Below are 18677 nucleotides of genomic sequence, written 5' to 3' on the forward strand. Positions count from 1 at the left end.
GCAAGATCTCATGATTAGAGCATTAGACAAAGATTTGGGGTTCTATTACTGGCCATTGCCACTAGGCTTGTTGAAGAAGATATCTGAAACTCACCAATAGAATACGAGACGCAAGTTTTTATTGACTTAAGCAAAATTGAATAGTGCACGTGGATTCCTATGAAGAAAGTCCACACACGGACTTGTATCAAAATAAAGGGTGAATTAAAACCAAGAAACTGAAGTGCACTTTTGCTCACTTTGATATTGCAGAATAACTAGCAACAGACAACGGACCACAGTTCACGGCAGGAGAATTTAAGTCATTCCAAACTAAATATGATTTTGATCATATTACTAGCAGCCTACCTTATCCACGAGGAAATGAAGAAGCTGAGAGAGCTGTACAGACAGCCAAGAAAATTCTACAGCAGGAAGACCCCATTCTTTGCTCTTCTGAGTTACAGATCAAGTCCAGCACGACTCCTGATGGGAAGATAACTCAGCACTACTGTTTCAGCTTTGGAAAAGAATTTATCTCCAAAGTGGCCAGAAATGAAGAGAGTAGCCAAATTGGATAAAAGGGCAAAATGAGCCTATGAACACTTTTACAGCAGACCACATTCAATTAGAGAACTGCTAAAACCTGGTGACTGTGTTCATGTCAAACTGGTTGGAGAAAAAGGATGGACAACTTCAGCTGTTATAAAGAAAAAGAATTCAGCACCCAGATCATATGTGATTGAGACCAACCATGGGAAGTTCAACAGAAACCATCAGTTTGTTCCTCGGAAAAACAATCAACGGAGCAAACGCTAAACATGGCAGATGCAGAAGAAGAAGAAGACAACTACTCCAGGATTTCAAACTGACCACAGCCAATTGTTGCAACTACAGTACGCCCTCGCTATAACGCCCTTCATAACAACAAACCTTTGGCTATAATGAACCTTATCCCTGGATCCCACCTCCAGCCCGGCAGCTGCAACGGGGCTGGAGGAGCTGTGAGCCCCCACCGCAGCTGAGAGCTGGAGGAGCTGGGAGCCCCTCCCCCCAACAGTGGGGCTCTTTCAATATAACGAACCCCTGGCTATAATGAATGAATGGCTTGGATCCTGACGTGTTCATTATAGAAAGGGTGTACTGTAATAGACAGCTAGATGACCAAGTTATTACACATTCAGTTTGTGTCATTAGAAAACCAGTACGATTCAGAGATGCTTAACAGACTGATATGTACTAAACTTCAAAGATAGTGTGATAGTGTAAAAGATTGTAAATGGTTTGAATGTAGAACTTAAAGGGGGAGAGGTAATGGAATGCTAAATTATATTATAATGTTCGGCCACTAGGCGACGATGTGTATAAAATACCTTATTTAAACGAACCTCAGCCATGCCTGGCAGAGCATTAAAGGATCTTATGATGCACGCATCTGGTGTGTATAAGCAAGCTCTGTAGCCAGTCCATATCTGGTACAGGAACATGACACTCTCCACCTGGAAAGAAGTAGTCAAGTAAAAAGTGGGATGACAAAGGGTAAATGGAAACTTGAAAGATGTTAGCAGAAAGAAGTAAAACTTGAAAACGTAGAGGGTATTGAATACATAGACTCTGACCCAATGAGGTTCTTGGTCCTTAACTCCCACAAAATGCCTTCAGGATTGGATCGGGGCCACGATATTCCAGCTGTCTGATAATTACATTTCAGATTTGTTTTTCTCTACCACTTTCTGCACAGCAGATCCCAGCTTTCTACTGACCACTCCCCAGATATTCTGAAGTCGCACTCCCTGTTAATTACTAATAGTGGCCTTCATGAAAGGCTGAATTAGCACAGGAATTTAATAGTGGATGAACAACAGGACTACACCTATTCAGCTATTATTTTTGCTGAGACTTCTTATTTAAAATAAAAAAGTCAGAAGACAGACAAGAAAAAAGAAATAACCCAGAACATGCACAGTTGTGCTAGTGAAGCCACATACAGTACTAATGAACTGATTGAAATGCCTTTATTTCTGGTAGTTATTAACAGCTTCTAAATATATAGGCAGGCATGCACATGCTCGGAGCCATGGTGTCAGCAATATCAGAATTAGGCTGCCAGAACTTCAATTTACTCTGACTTCCTATCGTAAGGGGTTTCCTTCTTCAGATGGGTCATTTCAACACTGGGCAGCTATAATATGGAGGACTGGGAACCGTGCGGCTGAACTGTGAGAAACAGAAGAATGCAACTATATGAGCTCTGTAAAGGAGCAAGAAAAACATCTAATTGTGGAGGGAGGAGAAAAGTTCAAGATAAAATATATAAAAATGTATATATTTTTTCACGTACAAGTCAGAAGGTACAAAATCTCCGCTATTCACTCCTTCAAAAGTTCAGAGGAATTCCAAGATGAGTGTAGATTGTAATGAGGTCTGGGATAAGAGGGATCTGGGATTAAGCATATGCTTTTAATTGGCAAGAAGCAACTTTTGACATTTTGGATATTGAATGCTAGCCACACTGTTAGTATATGAAAACAAGACTAGACCAGCTATTTTGAATGATAAACTCTGATATATATCCTAATATCATCCCAGCCAAGTATTTCTTGACAATTTGTACTGTACTGACACACGTGACATTTCCAGAATGGTTGTTTTTATTGCATGCCTGAAACTGAACCACTGGAGCTGGATGCATTCGCATTGTCACATGATTTCCTACACAATTCTTGCAAACAAAACTGTTCTCTGTCATTTGCTTACCCTTGATTTTTATTGTTATTTCTTGGTATAAGTTTTTAGTAAGATGCATTGCAATACTTTTACTACTTGCTAATACTTTAATTTAGGAAGCATCATTTTCACTAACCTCAACTTCCTTTAATAATCTTGCTCTGACCTAGTTTACAGTTATACCACAAATAATTTGGTCTTTAATTTGTGCATCAGTTAGCTGTGAAAATTCACACAATTTAGGATTGCTAGGTAGGCCAATGACATAATGCTCTCCTATGACATATAGTCAGTGATCTCACTTGGCAGCTGGTTTCTTGCAAAGAAAATGTGCTGTTCCCAGATAGACAAGGTGGCTGAGATAGTATCTTTATTGGACCAACTTCTGTTGGTGACAGAAACAAGCTTTAGAGCATACACAAAGCTCTTCTTCAAATGATTTCTTGAACAGTTATATCTAGTAGTTTGTAGTCTTCTTCATGCTTCTCTGGACTGTACTATAGATCCCTGGTGCTTCTGGGCCCACCAGCAGCATGGAGAATTTCACCCTCTACGATTTCTCTCCTATACCACTTGCTTTCAGAAAAATTTGGAAGGGCCGCGACTAACTTCAAGTTCCTTTCCATACTAAGGGATTCGGGTGGCTTAATTTACTCAATTTTTGCCAACCATTTAATTTTCTTTGCACACCATGTAATAAAAGTGTTTGATAGACGGGAATATTGATATGAGATTGATCTTTATTGTCAGGCCCAAACACATGACAGTTCAGAGTTACAAAATGTTATACCCGTCACAAGGCAAGGATCAGAATAATTGATTCCAATGGTTATTCTGTATTGTCTATCCCATAAGAACATAAGAATGGCCATACTGGGTCAGACCAAAGGTCCATCTAGTCCAGTATCCTGTTTTCCGACAGTGGTCAATGCCCGGTGTCCCAGAGGGAATGAACAGAACAGGTAATCATCAAATGATCCATTCCCTGACACCCATTCCCAGCTTCTGGCAAACAGAGGTTAGGGACACCATCCCTGCCCATCCTGGCTAATAGCCATTGATGGACCTATCCTCTGTGAATTTATCTAGTTCTTTTTTGAACCCTGTTATAGTCTTGGCCTTCAGAACATCTTCTGGCAAAGAGTTCCACAGGTTGAATATGCATTGTGTGAAGAAATACTTCCTTTTGTTTTAAACTTGCTGCCTATTAATTTCATTTGGTGACCCCTAGTTCTTGTGTTATGAGGAGTAAATAACACTTCCTTATTTAGTTTTTCCACAGCAGCCATGATTTTATAGACCTCAATCATATCCCCTCTTAGTCATCTCTTTTCCAAGCTGAAAAGTTCCAGTCTTATTAATCTCTCCTCATACGGAAGCTGTTCCATTCCCCTAATCATTTTTGTTGCACTTTTCTGAACCTTTTACAATTCCAATATATCTTTTTTGAGATGGGGTAACCACGTCTGCACGCAGTATGCACTCCGGGGCTAGGGAGGCTGGGGCGGTGCTGCCCGCCTTCCTGTTGCTCCAGGGCTGCGGGGGCTGGGGCCACACCACCCACCCCCCTGGTGCTCCAGGGCTGTGGGGCACTAGCCTGGGGCAGGGCCGTGGTGGGGGGGGTCTGGATCCAGCAGGGGGAGCACAGAAGAGGTGGGGCTTCAGATGGAAGGGGCGGGGCCTCAGGTGGAAGGGGCAAGGCTGGGGGCTAGCCTTCCCCAGCCAGTGGTTCACACACCCATGTTCCTTTCCCTCATCCCATGTTCTCTTATTGGCCATCCCACACCACAAAGCCCCAAATCTTACATTTCACAGCCTTTGGGGCTTTTCCTATGCTACTCCAATGAAAGTTGTCTGAATTGTGTTTCATAAGAGTTTAAGGCCAAAAGATCATCCAGTCTGACCTCCTGCATACCACAGGCCGTTACATTTTACCCAAATAGTTCTGTGCTGAGCCCTGCACTCATTGATGTAAATACACAAGAAGAAGCCAACGCACCACTTCTGAGATTATTGTTATTATTTTTCTAAGTACAGAAAGAGCTTTTATAAAGCATCTTTGTACTCCACAGTCTATTTCTTGGTAGGCAGGATATATTTATGATTATGCAGCCACATAGGGTCCCGTACTTCCAGTAGCCCCACATGCACACATCTGACTCACCAGGCTGGGATGTCAGCCTCAGTTTCTCCATTCAGAGGCCTGTCTGACTCCACTGTCAGAGATTAATTCCCCAATTGTCCTCCTTCTCCCTGCTTGGAAAGTAGCCCTCTGGCTCCACCTCCTGGCTTCCTACTTAGAAGGGTGAGTCACCAGAAGCAGCCGAACCTCTCATGTAGGCGGCGGGAGCCTGTAGGAGGGTGGCAGACAATAGGTGACCTTTAGGGATGAGTGTATTGTGATGCAAAGAGGAGGAGCCCATATGAGGCACTATGGGTTAATTGGCAGAGGGTACCACACGCCCCACAACCAAACTTGGAACTCTTAGAGGTGGTCCTCACGTGTTAACCCCACCTGTTGAGCTGCCTCTGTTCCGCTGTGCATCATCAGAAGAGTGGCACACAGACAGCTCATGTACGACAGCACAAACACCATAGTATTAGGAAGGAAGAGAAGACCACCCTATTAGATTACCTTGCTCTCTTTGAGATTACAGTGCATCAAGCAGTTGTGATGCAACTGGCTCACTAAGCACAAGATATAATCAGCAATAATCCTGAGTGAGTAGCAGAGAAAGAAAGTTAAGAGTTCCCTGGAAATTGAATAATCAGGGGAAATGGAAGTCGGGTATTCTGATTATATGACGGTGAGCATGGTATAAATGCAAAGGATTTTTTAAGTACCATTATTTTTGTTTGAAAAGAGATCGCAAGGCCAAAGGGGAATGTGGGCGGGAAGGAAGGAAGGAAGGAGGGAGAGAGACATAACATTGACAGATGGGAGAAAATTTAAAATGAAATAATAAGAAAAAAGATAAATGAACATTAAATAACATAAATTATACAGAGGGGGCAAAGACTGTTTACAGAAAATGTCAGCTTCTGACCAAAAATGGGAGCAAATAAGAAAGGAAATAAATAAGAAGCTAAACAATTATGAAAGGAACAATTTTGCAGAAAAAAAGGATGAAAGGTGGATGGTGTTAGAGAAAAAAAGCTGAGGGTAATTAAAAAAATTAACAAACAGAAATTGAAAGAGGAAATATACGTTATGATGCTATCTAAAAAGGAGTAAAAGAGAATAGGTAAAAAAGCAAGGAGAAAAAAGTGACCAGGTAAAAGGGTACTATCAATCTATTCTTACAATATTTAAAGAATTATTTTAATCTATTTTTATAATCATTCCTTGGATACTTTAAACCGAAATGTCTTCTCATTGAACAAAATTCCCTTTGCCTCTCTTGATATGTACTCACTAGTTTCATTGCAGGGTTATTCATAATGAAAACTTTGGAATATTTTAACAAAATGAAGGTTTTACAGAAAAACATCTGAAATGATTGCATGGACTTTGCAAAGAGAAGCAAGAAAAGACAGTAGCTTTTGTTTCTGTATTACACTTGCTGCCAGGTTTTTATACAAATGTATACAACATAAATTCTTAAAATACAACAAAGGTAATCATACAGAATCAGTTTGCAATATAAAGTTAGAATTCTCCCTTGTGACGTATTGTATGTTTTAACACAGTTGGGCTTGATGTCATGGAGTCAATAATTTGAAAAGTTTATTCTTCACACTGCTTTTCTATTTCTTTACATAAACATTAAAAATAAAAAAATACATCAGAGAACCATATGAATGCAACAGCTGAGGATCTAGTTATTGGCTGTATCAAAATTCAAGGTTATATTCCTGGGAAGTACATTTTTAACCAGGTGGCATTTCTCTCTCATATCATCACTGTCAGTATGTTTAATTTCTCAAGAGATAGGGAATAGAGTTGGATGACCATGAAAACCTTTTACTTGCGGAGCCAACCATATTGCTGGTAAGTGGGAGTAACACTACTAAATAAAGTAAGTGGAATTGCATCAGTTTATTTCAGTGAGTTTGTCTTAATGCATCTTTTAATAATATCTCGTTTTATCACATAAACGGTGCGTATTATAGATTGCTTTATGGCCCTGATCCTGAATTTATGCACCTAACTGTACACACGGGAGTACTGGTATGTGTAAATATGGAAATAAGTGCAGTAACACAACATCGTTTTTTTCTTGATTTTTCCTTCTCTCTTGGCAAAGAAAAGGGAGGGGAGAGAAAAAATAAAGAGAAAGAAAACATAGGGAAATATTTGGTTCCTGGAGGGGCAGGAACAGTAGGAGCTGATCCAGTTCCTATGCTCAAACCAATGGCTATTCACAGCCAAGCCCCTATGTAGTTATTTCAACGAATTCAGCTTCATTTGGCTCTTTTGGGGTTTTTAATGGTCTTAATCCGATTAAACCTCATAGAGGTCATACTGCGGGGCAGCACGGCCCGGGGAGCGGGTGGGTGGAAGGGGCAGTCCTATGTGGGGCACAAGGGATGATCGCTCTGTGGGGCAGCATTGGGGATGGAGGTAGCAGCGCTGTGGGAGGGCATTTGCGAGAGCTGGGGCAGCGGGGGGGGCATTTGGCATGAGGGTGGAGGGAGGCAGCTGCTGGGGAAGTTTGGGGGCTAGAGGAGATGGGTGACCCTATTGGGCCGGGGTGAGATCAGCGGGGGGGCGGAAGGGCCTTGTGGGGCTGCGCTGAGTGGGCACCTGGCGGGCAGAAGGGGCTGTTACTAGCTGACGGACAGGGCAGGCGAGAGACACCGCGGGGACTGCCGATGACTCCCAGGCTGCAGGCAACCAGTGCTTACCCACCATGCCCCGCGGTTCGGAGAGCGAGGGGGAACGAGCGGCCCTTTCCCGCGAATTCAGTTCAAAGGAGGGGGAGGGGGAAAGCACCGAGCGGCGAAGCGCACCGACCAACCAAACTCTTCCAGAACCATCTCTGCGTCACGCAGGGGCGGGACTACCGTCGGCCAATCCGTCCATGCGGCGCCATCCTCGGAGCCAATGGGCATGCGGGGGAGGCGGGAGCGGTGTCGGCGTCGGGTTCGGCTGGTCGCCCGTAGAGCTGAGGAGAACGGAGCGGAGGAGACTTAGAGGAGTTGGAGCTCGGTGCTTCCCCTCCCCCCTCCTTACCCCGCCCGCCCCAGCCGCCCCCCTCCCTCCTCGCTCGGTCTCCGGCCCGCCGGGGCCCGCTCTGGGGTGAGGCCAATGGCTCCTCAGAAGCACGGTGGAGGCGCGGGGCCCAGCTCGGGCTCCGCTGGCGGCGCCGCCGGAGGAGGCGGTGGAGGAGGCGGCGGCGGGGGGTTCGGGGGCTCCGCGGCTGCCGCGGCTCCGGGCGGTAAATCCGGTGGTGTTCCAGGAGGCGGCGGGGGAGGAGGAGGAGGAAGCGGTTACTCGGGAGGCTCTTCGGCCTCCTCGGCGGCTGCGGCGGCCGCTGCAGCGCTGCCCCCTGTGAAGAAGCCGAAGATGGAGCAGATCCAGGCCGACCACGAGCTCTTCCTGCAGGCCTTCGAGAGTGAGCACCGGGAGCGGCCGCAGGAAGGGAGAGGGAGGGGCTGGGGGGAGAGGAGGCTCTGGGGGTGAGCGCAGGCGAGAACGGGGCGCAGGGAGGCGGGGAAAGGGGGACGTCGGGGGAAGGAAACGAGACCACACCGTGGGGTAGGGCGTGGGGCGGGAGGTGAACCCGGGGCCGGACTTCCCGGAGGGAGGAAGGTCCGGGGGCTAGAGAGGTTCGTCGCATGGAGCGGAAGCGGGGATCGGGGGTGGCTGGGGTGCGGGTAAGCCCGAAGTGGCAGCCGCGTCCTTCAGATTCGGGGCCCCTTTCGGGGGACGGCGCATTTGTACCCGTGCTCTACTGAAGCGCCTTCCTGGCGGTCAATTTGGCCTCTTGGAAACGGTTGAGCTGGGAAGATTTCAAAGGCGATTTATTTTTGCTCTTCCCCAGGCCGAGGACGCTTCTCGGGCGGGAGGGAGGGAGGGGGTATTTGCGCCCCTTCGGTTGTTGCTCCTTTTGGTGATTTTTGCGTCTCAGGCTGTTAAGGGAAGATTATGATCCTCAGTTAACTTAATTTTGCTGCTCTGTGCGAAAGAGCATTATAGTAGGTTATTTTAAGTTGGAAATTTAAGTCACCCCCCCCACCCCGGTGGTTCCAGGTAGGCAGAGAGTCATTTTGGATGCAGGATACAAGCTTGGTCCGAACACCCACTCTAATTAACTTTTACATTGTGCCCTAGTATCCCGAGCCCTGCTGTCTACATGGTTTGAAGGAAAAATAAAATATTAAATCCAGAGGTTGTTTTGGGATGAGCTTGTCACCACTGCAGTTATTTGTAATACATAGTAGTTATCATTTTAATGTTTTTTGTGAGGAGTCTTGAGATCATTGACTAAAAATTCTTTACAACTGCTAATTAACCCCATCAATGCAGATGGAAGGAATGTAAATACTGTATTAGGTCAAGTGATGTAGGGAGGATTAAGTGACTTGCTCCGGATCACAAGTGATCAGTGGCAGGGCTCAGAATATAACCCAGAATACTTGCTCCTAGTCCCTGCTCTAACTACTTGAGAAGATGGTTTTAAATTTGGGCATGTAATGAGTAGAAATAAGTAATACTGTATAAGGTATACTTGAATGTCTAATTGTGAATTCAGTTTTATAGCACTAATGTGAAAAGAATACAATAAAAATATTATTAGGATTTACGTATAACCTAGCAGTTGTGGATAGAATAAACGCTTTTTCTTTTTTAAGGTAAATTATCATCTTCAATTAGATTATTTTTGGTTTTGACTTGACAGTATGGTAGGATTGTGGAATATGTGTGGTTTAATAGGTATTTTTGGAAAAGTGTCTAATAAAGTATTGCTATAATGTGTTTTTTCACTCCTCACTCATTCCTTTAGGAAGTCAGAGTTTAAATTCAAAAAGTCATAGTCTGTTTTTAAATGAAATATTAAATCTCTGTGACCGCACTTGGTTTTCTCATGTCCTTCTACGTGGTAGTTATTTTTTACTTTTGGGTTGCTAAGGTGTTAAAGAGTCTCTTAAAAGAATGATGACCATAAAACATTTTTATTTTCTATGATACATCCTTAATCTTTTCCCTTCGGTTCTGTTTTTTAACTTGGTCCTAAGCATAGTAAAACCTTAATTATAATCACAGTTTATAATGAACACAAAGTGAAATCTTTCAGTTTCTCAGTTGGGATATGCAGAATTCAGGACTGAGATTACTTAAGGCTTTATGTGGAACTGATTTTTAAAATAAAGTACTTACAAGTAAAACTGAATTACATTTGTGAAAATTAATGTGAATGGAATACTTTTGGTAGTGCACCGTCCTTCTTGTTCATTTGCTATTTTCAAAATTTCATCAAATCACAATATAACTTCCAGTCACTAGAACAAATTAGGTGTGTCAGCTGCTTATTTTTAATATTCCTAAAACTTGTATTAAAATATTGAGATGGCTCCCTTACTTTTAAAAATAATCTTGTGGGGGACACAGTGGGACACAGGAGTTGTATAGGAATTTTCCACTCATTTCACGCACTCCAGTTTACTCTAACTTTCACTCTATGCATCTGAAGAAGTGAGGTTTTTACACATGAAAGCTTATGCCCAAATAAATCTGTTAGTCTTTAAGGTGCCACCAGACTCCTTATTGTTTTTGTAGTTTACGCTGTATTTCCCCATTTGTGTTAACTTGGTGAATATTCTTATTTCAGTTTACTTATTCTTTTTTATCTTAAACTGATTCTTAATTGAATTAACCTAAACTGAAAGAAGAGTTCTTTGTGTAGCTTCTTGAGCTGGTTTAATTAAGTTGGTTTAAAATGACACTGGTCAAAATACAGGTGTCATCTTCTCATGTAGACAAGGCTTAGTCTCTAGACTGGTGGCTACCAGTCATTATATCAAAAAGAAGTTAGCATACAGCATGATTATAGAGTCATAGACCCACTATCACCAATCAGTTATGGTAGAGCCAACTTGCTGTTGAAATGGTTGTTAACAAGTGAAAAATTCTCTAAGTTAATGTTTTCCCATAATGTGGACATGAGAGCTTTCTGATATTTCTGTCCTAGCCTAAATCCATTTATATCAGGCATTTTTGTACATGTGTAAGTTTTATAGGTCATTATGATTGCCACTCTAAATTAAGACACTCTTTTGGCATGTAATTATTCACAAGTGATGTCTTCATGCTTTATAGCAAAGTAAAACAATCTCAAGTTGTCTGATATATAGCTTAATCTGCTATTAATGTATCAGACATTATAGATTGGGTGGGGAGAAAACTTGCTGAGTGTTAAAGAATGCTTTGGGATTACTTTCATAATTAGCAGTTTTCTGCCTCTGCTCACCTTCTAAAGGATCTAAGGTGCAACAGGGACTACATCTTTTGATGAAAAATCAAAGGTAGATCAGAGTTCTAATACTGTAGTTGATATATGTTATAGTGTAGTAGATTAAATAAAATGTTGGTCATGTTACAGATAACAAGTGGATACTTAAACTGCTGTTAATCTGAATTATGATTTATACATTATAGTTGTCACATAGTTTTTAATAGGTGCTGTTAAAGTTAAATATACATTAAGTGAAACCTATTTAGAATTGTCTGTATATTTTCAGTATTTGCTTGTAAGCTTAGTTTTTTTGTGGGGTATAAGATACAGCAGATAATGTGTATTTCTTTCCCATAGAACCAACACAGATATATAGATTTCTTCGTACCCGGAATCTAATAGCAGTAAGTAATTGTTGATATTCGTTTATTTCTTCACTTTGAATTTGTAGGAATCTCCAACTTAAGCATTTTAATTATTTTTCCATTTCTTTGCAGCCAATATTTTTGCACAGAACTCTCACGTACATGTCCCACAGAAACTCCCGAACAAATATCAAAAGGTAATTTTATTCTGTTCAAAAGCTATTCCTGATATTTGAATGTTAACTGATTATTCTCTCCCATTGCTCCATTTCTATTTTGCACTTTAAATTGGTCTTTTCAGATGTAGTGTGAGGCATTAGGCATTTTTGAAGTTGTTAAGATTCATACCAGCTCAGTTTTGAAATACAGTTTGCAGGGGAAATGTGCATGTTTATAAACTGACTTCTTTTTGTAAAGATGAACCTCATCCTCCCAGCAGTTCAGCATATGCTTAACTTTATGCATGGGAATATTCCCATTGTCTTCATTAGGAATATTTAAATATGCAAGTTAAGCATGTGCGGGATCTGGGCCTAAATTCTCAATAAAGTAAGTTTAAATTTCTGTTGTTGGCAATAACCTTTGACAAGAGATAAATGGATGAAGGCCCAAGTTTATAAAACCAATTATGCTTTATTACATGAATCTGATCTAAGTTCTGACTTAGATAATCAATGTATATTTTTCTAAAGAACACTGCCAGGTTAGTTAGCTAAATGAGCATGTTGGGAATTCTGCTTAAGCTACTAATGTAGGAAACTAAATCAGTGTTACTTTTCTGTAATTGTTTTGAAAGCTGTTTAGCTTTATTTTTGACTGTTGCAGTAAAGCATTAATTTTAACTAAGATTTTTTTTTAAATAGGCTCTAGAACCATATCTTTTCTTTAAAATGGTTGTATTGAGTTGCATATGATTCAGTACAGGGTTTCTGGATATCTGCAATTCTATAGTTGAAGACTGAAGTGCTTAGAGTTCTTTGGGTGAAAGGCACAAAATGTTTGGTGGTTATAATTACAAATTCTTTGAATTATTTCCTTAGTCAAACAGCAAATCATTCACTATTCTATTGATAGTTAGCAGGCAAAAATTTTACTAGTTAATCCATTAAGATATTTTAACAATGTTGAATTGCTTGAAAAAAGTATTAGGGTGGACTGGAACATTTGTAATGATGGCTATTTAAGGAATAGTGTTAAAACATAAGAATGGCCATATTGTGTCAGACGAAAGGTCCATCTAGCCCAGTATCCGGTCTTCCGACACTGGCCAATGCCAGGTGCCCCAGAGGGAATGAACAGAACAGGTTATCATCAAGTGATCCATCCCCTGTTGCCCATTCCCACCTTCTGGCAAACAGAGGCTAGGGACATCATCCCTGTCCATCCTGGTTAATAGCCATTGATGGGCTTATCCTCCATGAACTTACCTAGTTTTTTTGAACCCTGGTATAGTCTTGGCTTTCACAACATCCTCTGGCAAGGAGTTCCACAGGTTGACTGTGTGTTGTGTGAAAAAATACTTGCTTTTGTTTGTTTTAAACCTACTGCCTATTAATTTATGAGAAGGAGTAAATAACACTTCCTTATTTAATTTCTCCACACCATGCATGATTTTATAGATCTCGATCATATCCCCCTTTAGTCATCTCTTTTCCTAGCTGAAAAGTCCCAGTCTTATTAATCTCTCCTCATTGGTAAGCCGTTTTATACTGCTAATACTACTTGTCCTTTTCTGAACCTTTTCTAATTCCAATACATCTTTTTTGAGATGGGACAACTCCATCTGCATGCAGTATTCAAGATGTGGGTGTACCATGGATTTATATAGAGGCCATATGATACTTTGTCTTATTATGTATCCCTTCATGATTCCTAACATTCTGTTCACTTTTTTAACTGCTGCTTCACATTGAGTGGATGTTGTATAGGCAGCAAATGGTTGTGTAGGCAGTAAATAAAATTGGCAACCAATGAGGACAGACTTGTATTTGATCCAACAAAAAATATAAAGTGCAAATTCTGTGAGTAGGCTGTATTTCGCATTCTCATATTTTGTTTTAGTTAATAATCAGCATTTAATGTAATTTCCTTGCCCTTTAGGATTGTAGAGGTCATTTCCACTTATTGCCAGTGAATTGAAGATAGTGGGTTTTTTTTTGTTAGTTTGTTTTTTTTAAATCTGCACCTACAACCCGTTATTCCTTCTTAAAAGGAAGTTATTGTCTCCCAATAGGGGATGAGCTGAAAGCATGTTCTGACTTCCTGTCATAAGTTAACTTGTAGCTACTCTTTTTTTTTTTATTATTATTTATTTCTCATGACAGTTACTGCAGTGGTTTGGATAGTTTATCTTGATTCTCCCCCTTAATTGTTCTGAATTGGTGCAAAGCCAGAGTTTAAGAAATAATGTTCACTGTTTCTTCAGACTGCTTTGGGACTAGGGGGCAAGCTCATAGTTTCAAACTGCCGTTCTCCTTTTCCAGCAAGTTCTCCAATGGCTATTCAAGCCACCTGTCCTGTACCAAAGACTACCATGTCTCAGCCTAGATCGTATCGGTATCTACCGGATATACCAAGCAAACAATACAATATGCAAAAACAGATTTGTGTTGTGAAAATTATCACATGTATTCATTCTGGATAGTTAAAATGTCTCCCCTCCATTACCTGAAACTTGTTTGTTTTTTTTCAGATGCCTCTTGTTTGTTGCCAAGCAACCACAAGTGGTGTTTTGCATGTACATTAAGCATTATTTGCTGCTGTCTTCCATAATAGGAAATTTCTCTTTCCTCAGCTGGGATAAGTAATGCCCAGTTTCTCTATTTGAAACAAATATTTATCTTTACTAACTTTAATTAATGGGTAAAATATACCATCTTTTAAAGTCTAGAAATCTACTTTGACAGCTGGTGTTTCCATATGTAGTGAATTGGTTAGTGGTCATTTCATTTATAATAACTAAAAGTTTGGGTTTTCTGAAAGTAATCTGCTCCATTGAAATCAAGTCAGTAATTAGATGTAGGAAAAATGGAGAGGCAAAGCTGTATAATACTGTTTACTTTCAGAGGGGTAGCCGTGTTAGTCTGAATCTGTAAAAAGCAACAGAGACAAGACATTGCATCTGAAGAAGTGAGGTTCTTACCCACGAAAGCTTATGCTCCCAATACTTCTGTTAGTCTCAAAGGTGCCACAGGACCCTCTGTTGCTTTTTACTGTTTACTTTGTGTAAAAAAAAAAAAAAAAAAAAAACTTTTTTTTTTTTTTTAATACAGCTGTTGAAGTAGATTTACACGGTATTTCTGAATGTTCAAGGGAAATGTTTTTTCAACTAAACTGCTAAAGATGCTTATCCACAAATGCATTTTCCCCCCAAATCTTACTGATGGAGCTCTTGTTAGACCTGATCTAAACTTAAACTTTTGCCAGCATAGCAGTGTGTGTCAGGAGTGGTGACTTTTCCCCCCTTTCCTGACCAACATAGCTATGCTGGCAAAAGCCCTAGTGTTCAAGCACTTTATATCCGCAAAAAAGTCCTTTTGCCAGTATAGCTTACTCCATTCAAAGAACTGGTTTAAAAGAACTATTTTGCTGGTATAAATGGCATCTCCAATGTGAGGATTGCTGGTATATACCTCTGCTGGTATAGCAGTACTGGCAAACATGTAGGCCAGACCCTAATTGCCACTGTTTATTCAGCAGGAATCTGTACAACCAATTAAGCTCTTATTAAGAGCATTATGTACTACCTCCTCCGTACATGAGACACTGTGATTGCAGATAGCAAGAAGCTTGAAAGGATTTTTTTTGTTTTTGTTTTTTTATGAAGGAGGGAGTGGAAAATCTCATTGACTGAAGCTTCTATGTGGGGAATTTGTATACACAGCTTGAACATGATGAAAATTTTAGAGGATTCATTAGTTCTTGAGAAAATGGTACTTATGGAACAGCTATTATAAATCACAATGCATATATAGTAAATACTTAATTTTATCAAGTGATTTTTTATGCTTAGCAATTTTTTTATATTTAAAAAGCCTATTAATTGCTCTGGTTATTTACAGTAATATACAATTGTTATCAATATAAAGCAACATCTGCAACTGCATATGATATATTTACATACCACAATAATAATAATCTCCACTCTTAATATACCTGGTCTCTTAAATATCTCAAAAAAATGCCAGACAAATTGTAACTAAATCACTTACACCGTAGGTCATTGAAGAGGAGAGAAACTATCCTGTCAGAAATGACGTTTTCAATAAAGCTTCGCTTTGATGTAATTAAGGATCAATCCATTTTGCATTTTATTGTTTGTTTTTTTAATCTTTTTTGAACTGTAACATTTTCATCCTAGTCTCACTACAGTGTCAGATACAAATTTTTATTCTGTGCTTGTAGTCCAGTAAAAATTAAGTTTTTGGTGGTTTTTTTTTTTTGACAGAACTGACTTTCTCTGTTCACTCAGGCAGTAGTTTAGACAGTGAGCATGAATTTTTCTAGTTTTCTAACTATTTTCAAGTTTGTGGTGAGAGTTAAAAATTTACCATGGGAGGGGGAAGGGGTAGAATACCCCAGAAGTCATACTGTTGTTGCATATATGTATATTGAGGATAAACTGGTATTTAATTAAATACGTATTTTGTGTTTTGTGATGATTTATTTAGTGCAGAAGGGTGACCAAGTTGGTAAGATAAGTGGACTGCTAGGTTGGTTTTGGTTAGCAATCCTTATTATGAAAATGTTAATATTAAAGATGTTTGGAGAAACTTGTGCTTTTAATATTGAGGCACACTACCATTTTGATTCTTATTACCTTGTTAAATGTGTGCTGCTTCACTGGGGGGGAGACACTTAAGATACAGTATTGCAAGCATCAGTAAATGGTGATACACTGAAAATCTTGCATATTATGACAAAATCATTGCAATGGCAAGTGACATATTTTAGTCTTCAAATATTTCAGCTGTGCTTATCATGTTATGTAATGTCCAACATGACACAAATCTAGTTCTACTCTTCTCTCATTTTCCTTTTATGGAAGTCTCCCATGACTAATCATTGTTTTTGTCTATCTCTGGACCCCTTCCGTTTTTTGCTCTCTCTTTGATAGGATGACCAGAACGGTACTTAAAATGAAGTTCTATCATATGGCATATTTCAAAGTTATATTCTATCCCATTTTTTAGGCAAAAAACAAAACATCAGGATGCTTATCTCTTTGTGTTGAGTGGATACTTTCTTTTTCTTGAGTTCTAAAGTTTAAAATCTATTTATTCCTTCACTTTGTCACTTAGCCATTTTTTAATCAATGACATAACTTTGCTCTTGAGCCATGATTGCTAAAGTTTTGTCTAGGGTGAGGAATAGCCCTCATTCAACAATTGGTATTGGCTTGTACCAGTGTAGACAAGGGCATGCCAAGGTTCTCACTGCTTGAAATCCCAATTACAAGTAGGGGTAAACCTTGATTATATGCAAACCCTGCATGCCCTTGTCCACATTTGAGTTAGTAATGGTGCTGCTTCACTGATTGCCGAAGAGGGACTATTTCCAAGTGTAGTCAAGGCCTTAGTTTTCTTAATAGATTCTGTCAAAGGCTTCTTGGGAATCGAAATAAATTTACTGATTTTTCCTTATCCAGTATTTTGTTGATATGCTAAAAAATTCTAGTACACTGGAGAGAGAGAATTTTCATTTATAGTAGTTATGCTATTTTGTCCTTATGTTCACCTAGGCATCTAGTAATTAATTTTTTTTATTACTGCTTTATCTGGTATTATGTAAGGGTCACTGGATTGTAATTCCAGATAATCCCTAGGACCATTCTAAAGATTGTACATGTGCTATTCTCCAGAATAGTAGCTGATTTTAATTATTACAAGTTAAGGTATGCTTAAGTAACACACATGCCAAATCTGATTACTTTTAATTTCTTCACTCTTGGTTTCAAAGTTGTGAGTTGTTTTTTTTTAACTAATTCCTCTTTTAAAAAAAACAGGAAAACAAAAAACCCTCTCTTCCCCCAAAGCTTAATATATCAGTGCTAGTTTTGGTAATCCCTCACCCAAGAATGTAGTGACTATTAGTAAGTATAGTTGAACCACTGTTGAAAAAAGTTGCTTTTGTTACTGAGCCTTAGTTTGAGTGGAACATCTCCTGTTTCATGGTCTAGAATTAATTATTCCAAAAAAGTAGTGGTTTGCTTTTCTAACCAATGTCACCAGCATGAGAGAGAGTCAGTTTGTTTGTGGGAGTTGCTTGACCAATACTGTATTATCACTTTGTTGTGGGTTTGCTAGTAATATGCATCTATTTTTAGCTAAACAATCACTCAAATAAGTGAGCAGCTTAATATAAATCAAAGCTTGAGCAACTGAAATTTTGTACAAGCTGGAACTTCATATAAAGGGTTAAATAGCTTTATTTCTGGCAACATTGTAATAAATATGACACTGCCAATGTAGAGCTCCTTAATAAATTAATTGAATTGGAGCTAAATTTGTAAATGTTTCAGAAAGGCAACTGGAGAAAGAAAGGAAGTATGAGATGAGAAATTTGCAGTGGAATAGGATAAACTATGCTAAAGTTAATAAAAGGTTTATATTGAGATTATAGCATTAAACCATACTTGCAAGTTATCAAAATAAAAATTATGGATGTGAAGGCAACTTTCAGGGTATTCGTACACTTGTCTGTATAGTAAATATTGCATTTGGCCCCGTTGGTGGTACATTTTGAAATAGCAGGCTTTTATTTTTTAAATGCTATTTGAATGTCAGTAAGATTTGAATAAAGTAGTTACAGTTCAGTTAAGAATCAAAATAACAGTTTGATAAGCTGCCAAGTCACACTTGCCTTTTAATTAATGTTTTGGTCTCCCTTCTTCACCTTACGTTTTAAATATACAAATATCTACATTAATATTGGTGACCATCTAGTCAGTGAAATGTCAGCAAAACAAGACTGCCAGAAATACAAGTATTGCCTTTTCTAAATCTAAATGTGGAAAATCTTGTTGGTGTAAGGTTACATTGGTGTAACCTATAGCATTGAAGGGAATATTTTTTGTGACTTTGGGAATGAGGATTCAATAAGTTTACACACCAGTCTTTTTTATAAAGGCATCTCTATTGTGCATCAGTTTAGAGCTAGAAAGTGCTCATTTAACTGCTTTAAAATGACTTTTTGGTTTTATATGCTG

At 39.5% G+C, this 18677-nt stretch overlaps 1 protein-coding gene across 1 annotated transcript in view; it reads left to right on the forward strand.

Annotated features, from left to right (window-relative positions):
* The first annotated feature begins 7957 nt into the window (after positions 1 to 7957).
* SUZ12 (SUZ12 polycomb repressive complex 2 subunit) overlaps positions 7958 to 18677 on the forward strand; it is a 44584-nt gene continuing 33864 nt past the window's right edge. The window contains exons 1-3 of the mRNA XM_034790436.1: positions 7958 to 8264; positions 11463 to 11509; positions 11603 to 11667. Coding sequence (XP_034646327.1) covers positions 7958 to 8264; positions 11463 to 11509; positions 11603 to 11667 — 419 coding nt within the window. The remainder of the gene's footprint in view (positions 8265 to 11462; positions 11510 to 11602; positions 11668 to 18677) is intronic.

The sequence above is a fragment of the Trachemys scripta genome, chromosome 14, assembly GCF_013100865.1.
Source record: "Trachemys scripta elegans isolate TJP31775 chromosome 14, CAS_Tse_1.0, whole genome shotgun sequence".
Lineage (NCBI taxonomy): Eukaryota > Metazoa > Chordata > Testudines > Emydidae > Trachemys > Trachemys scripta.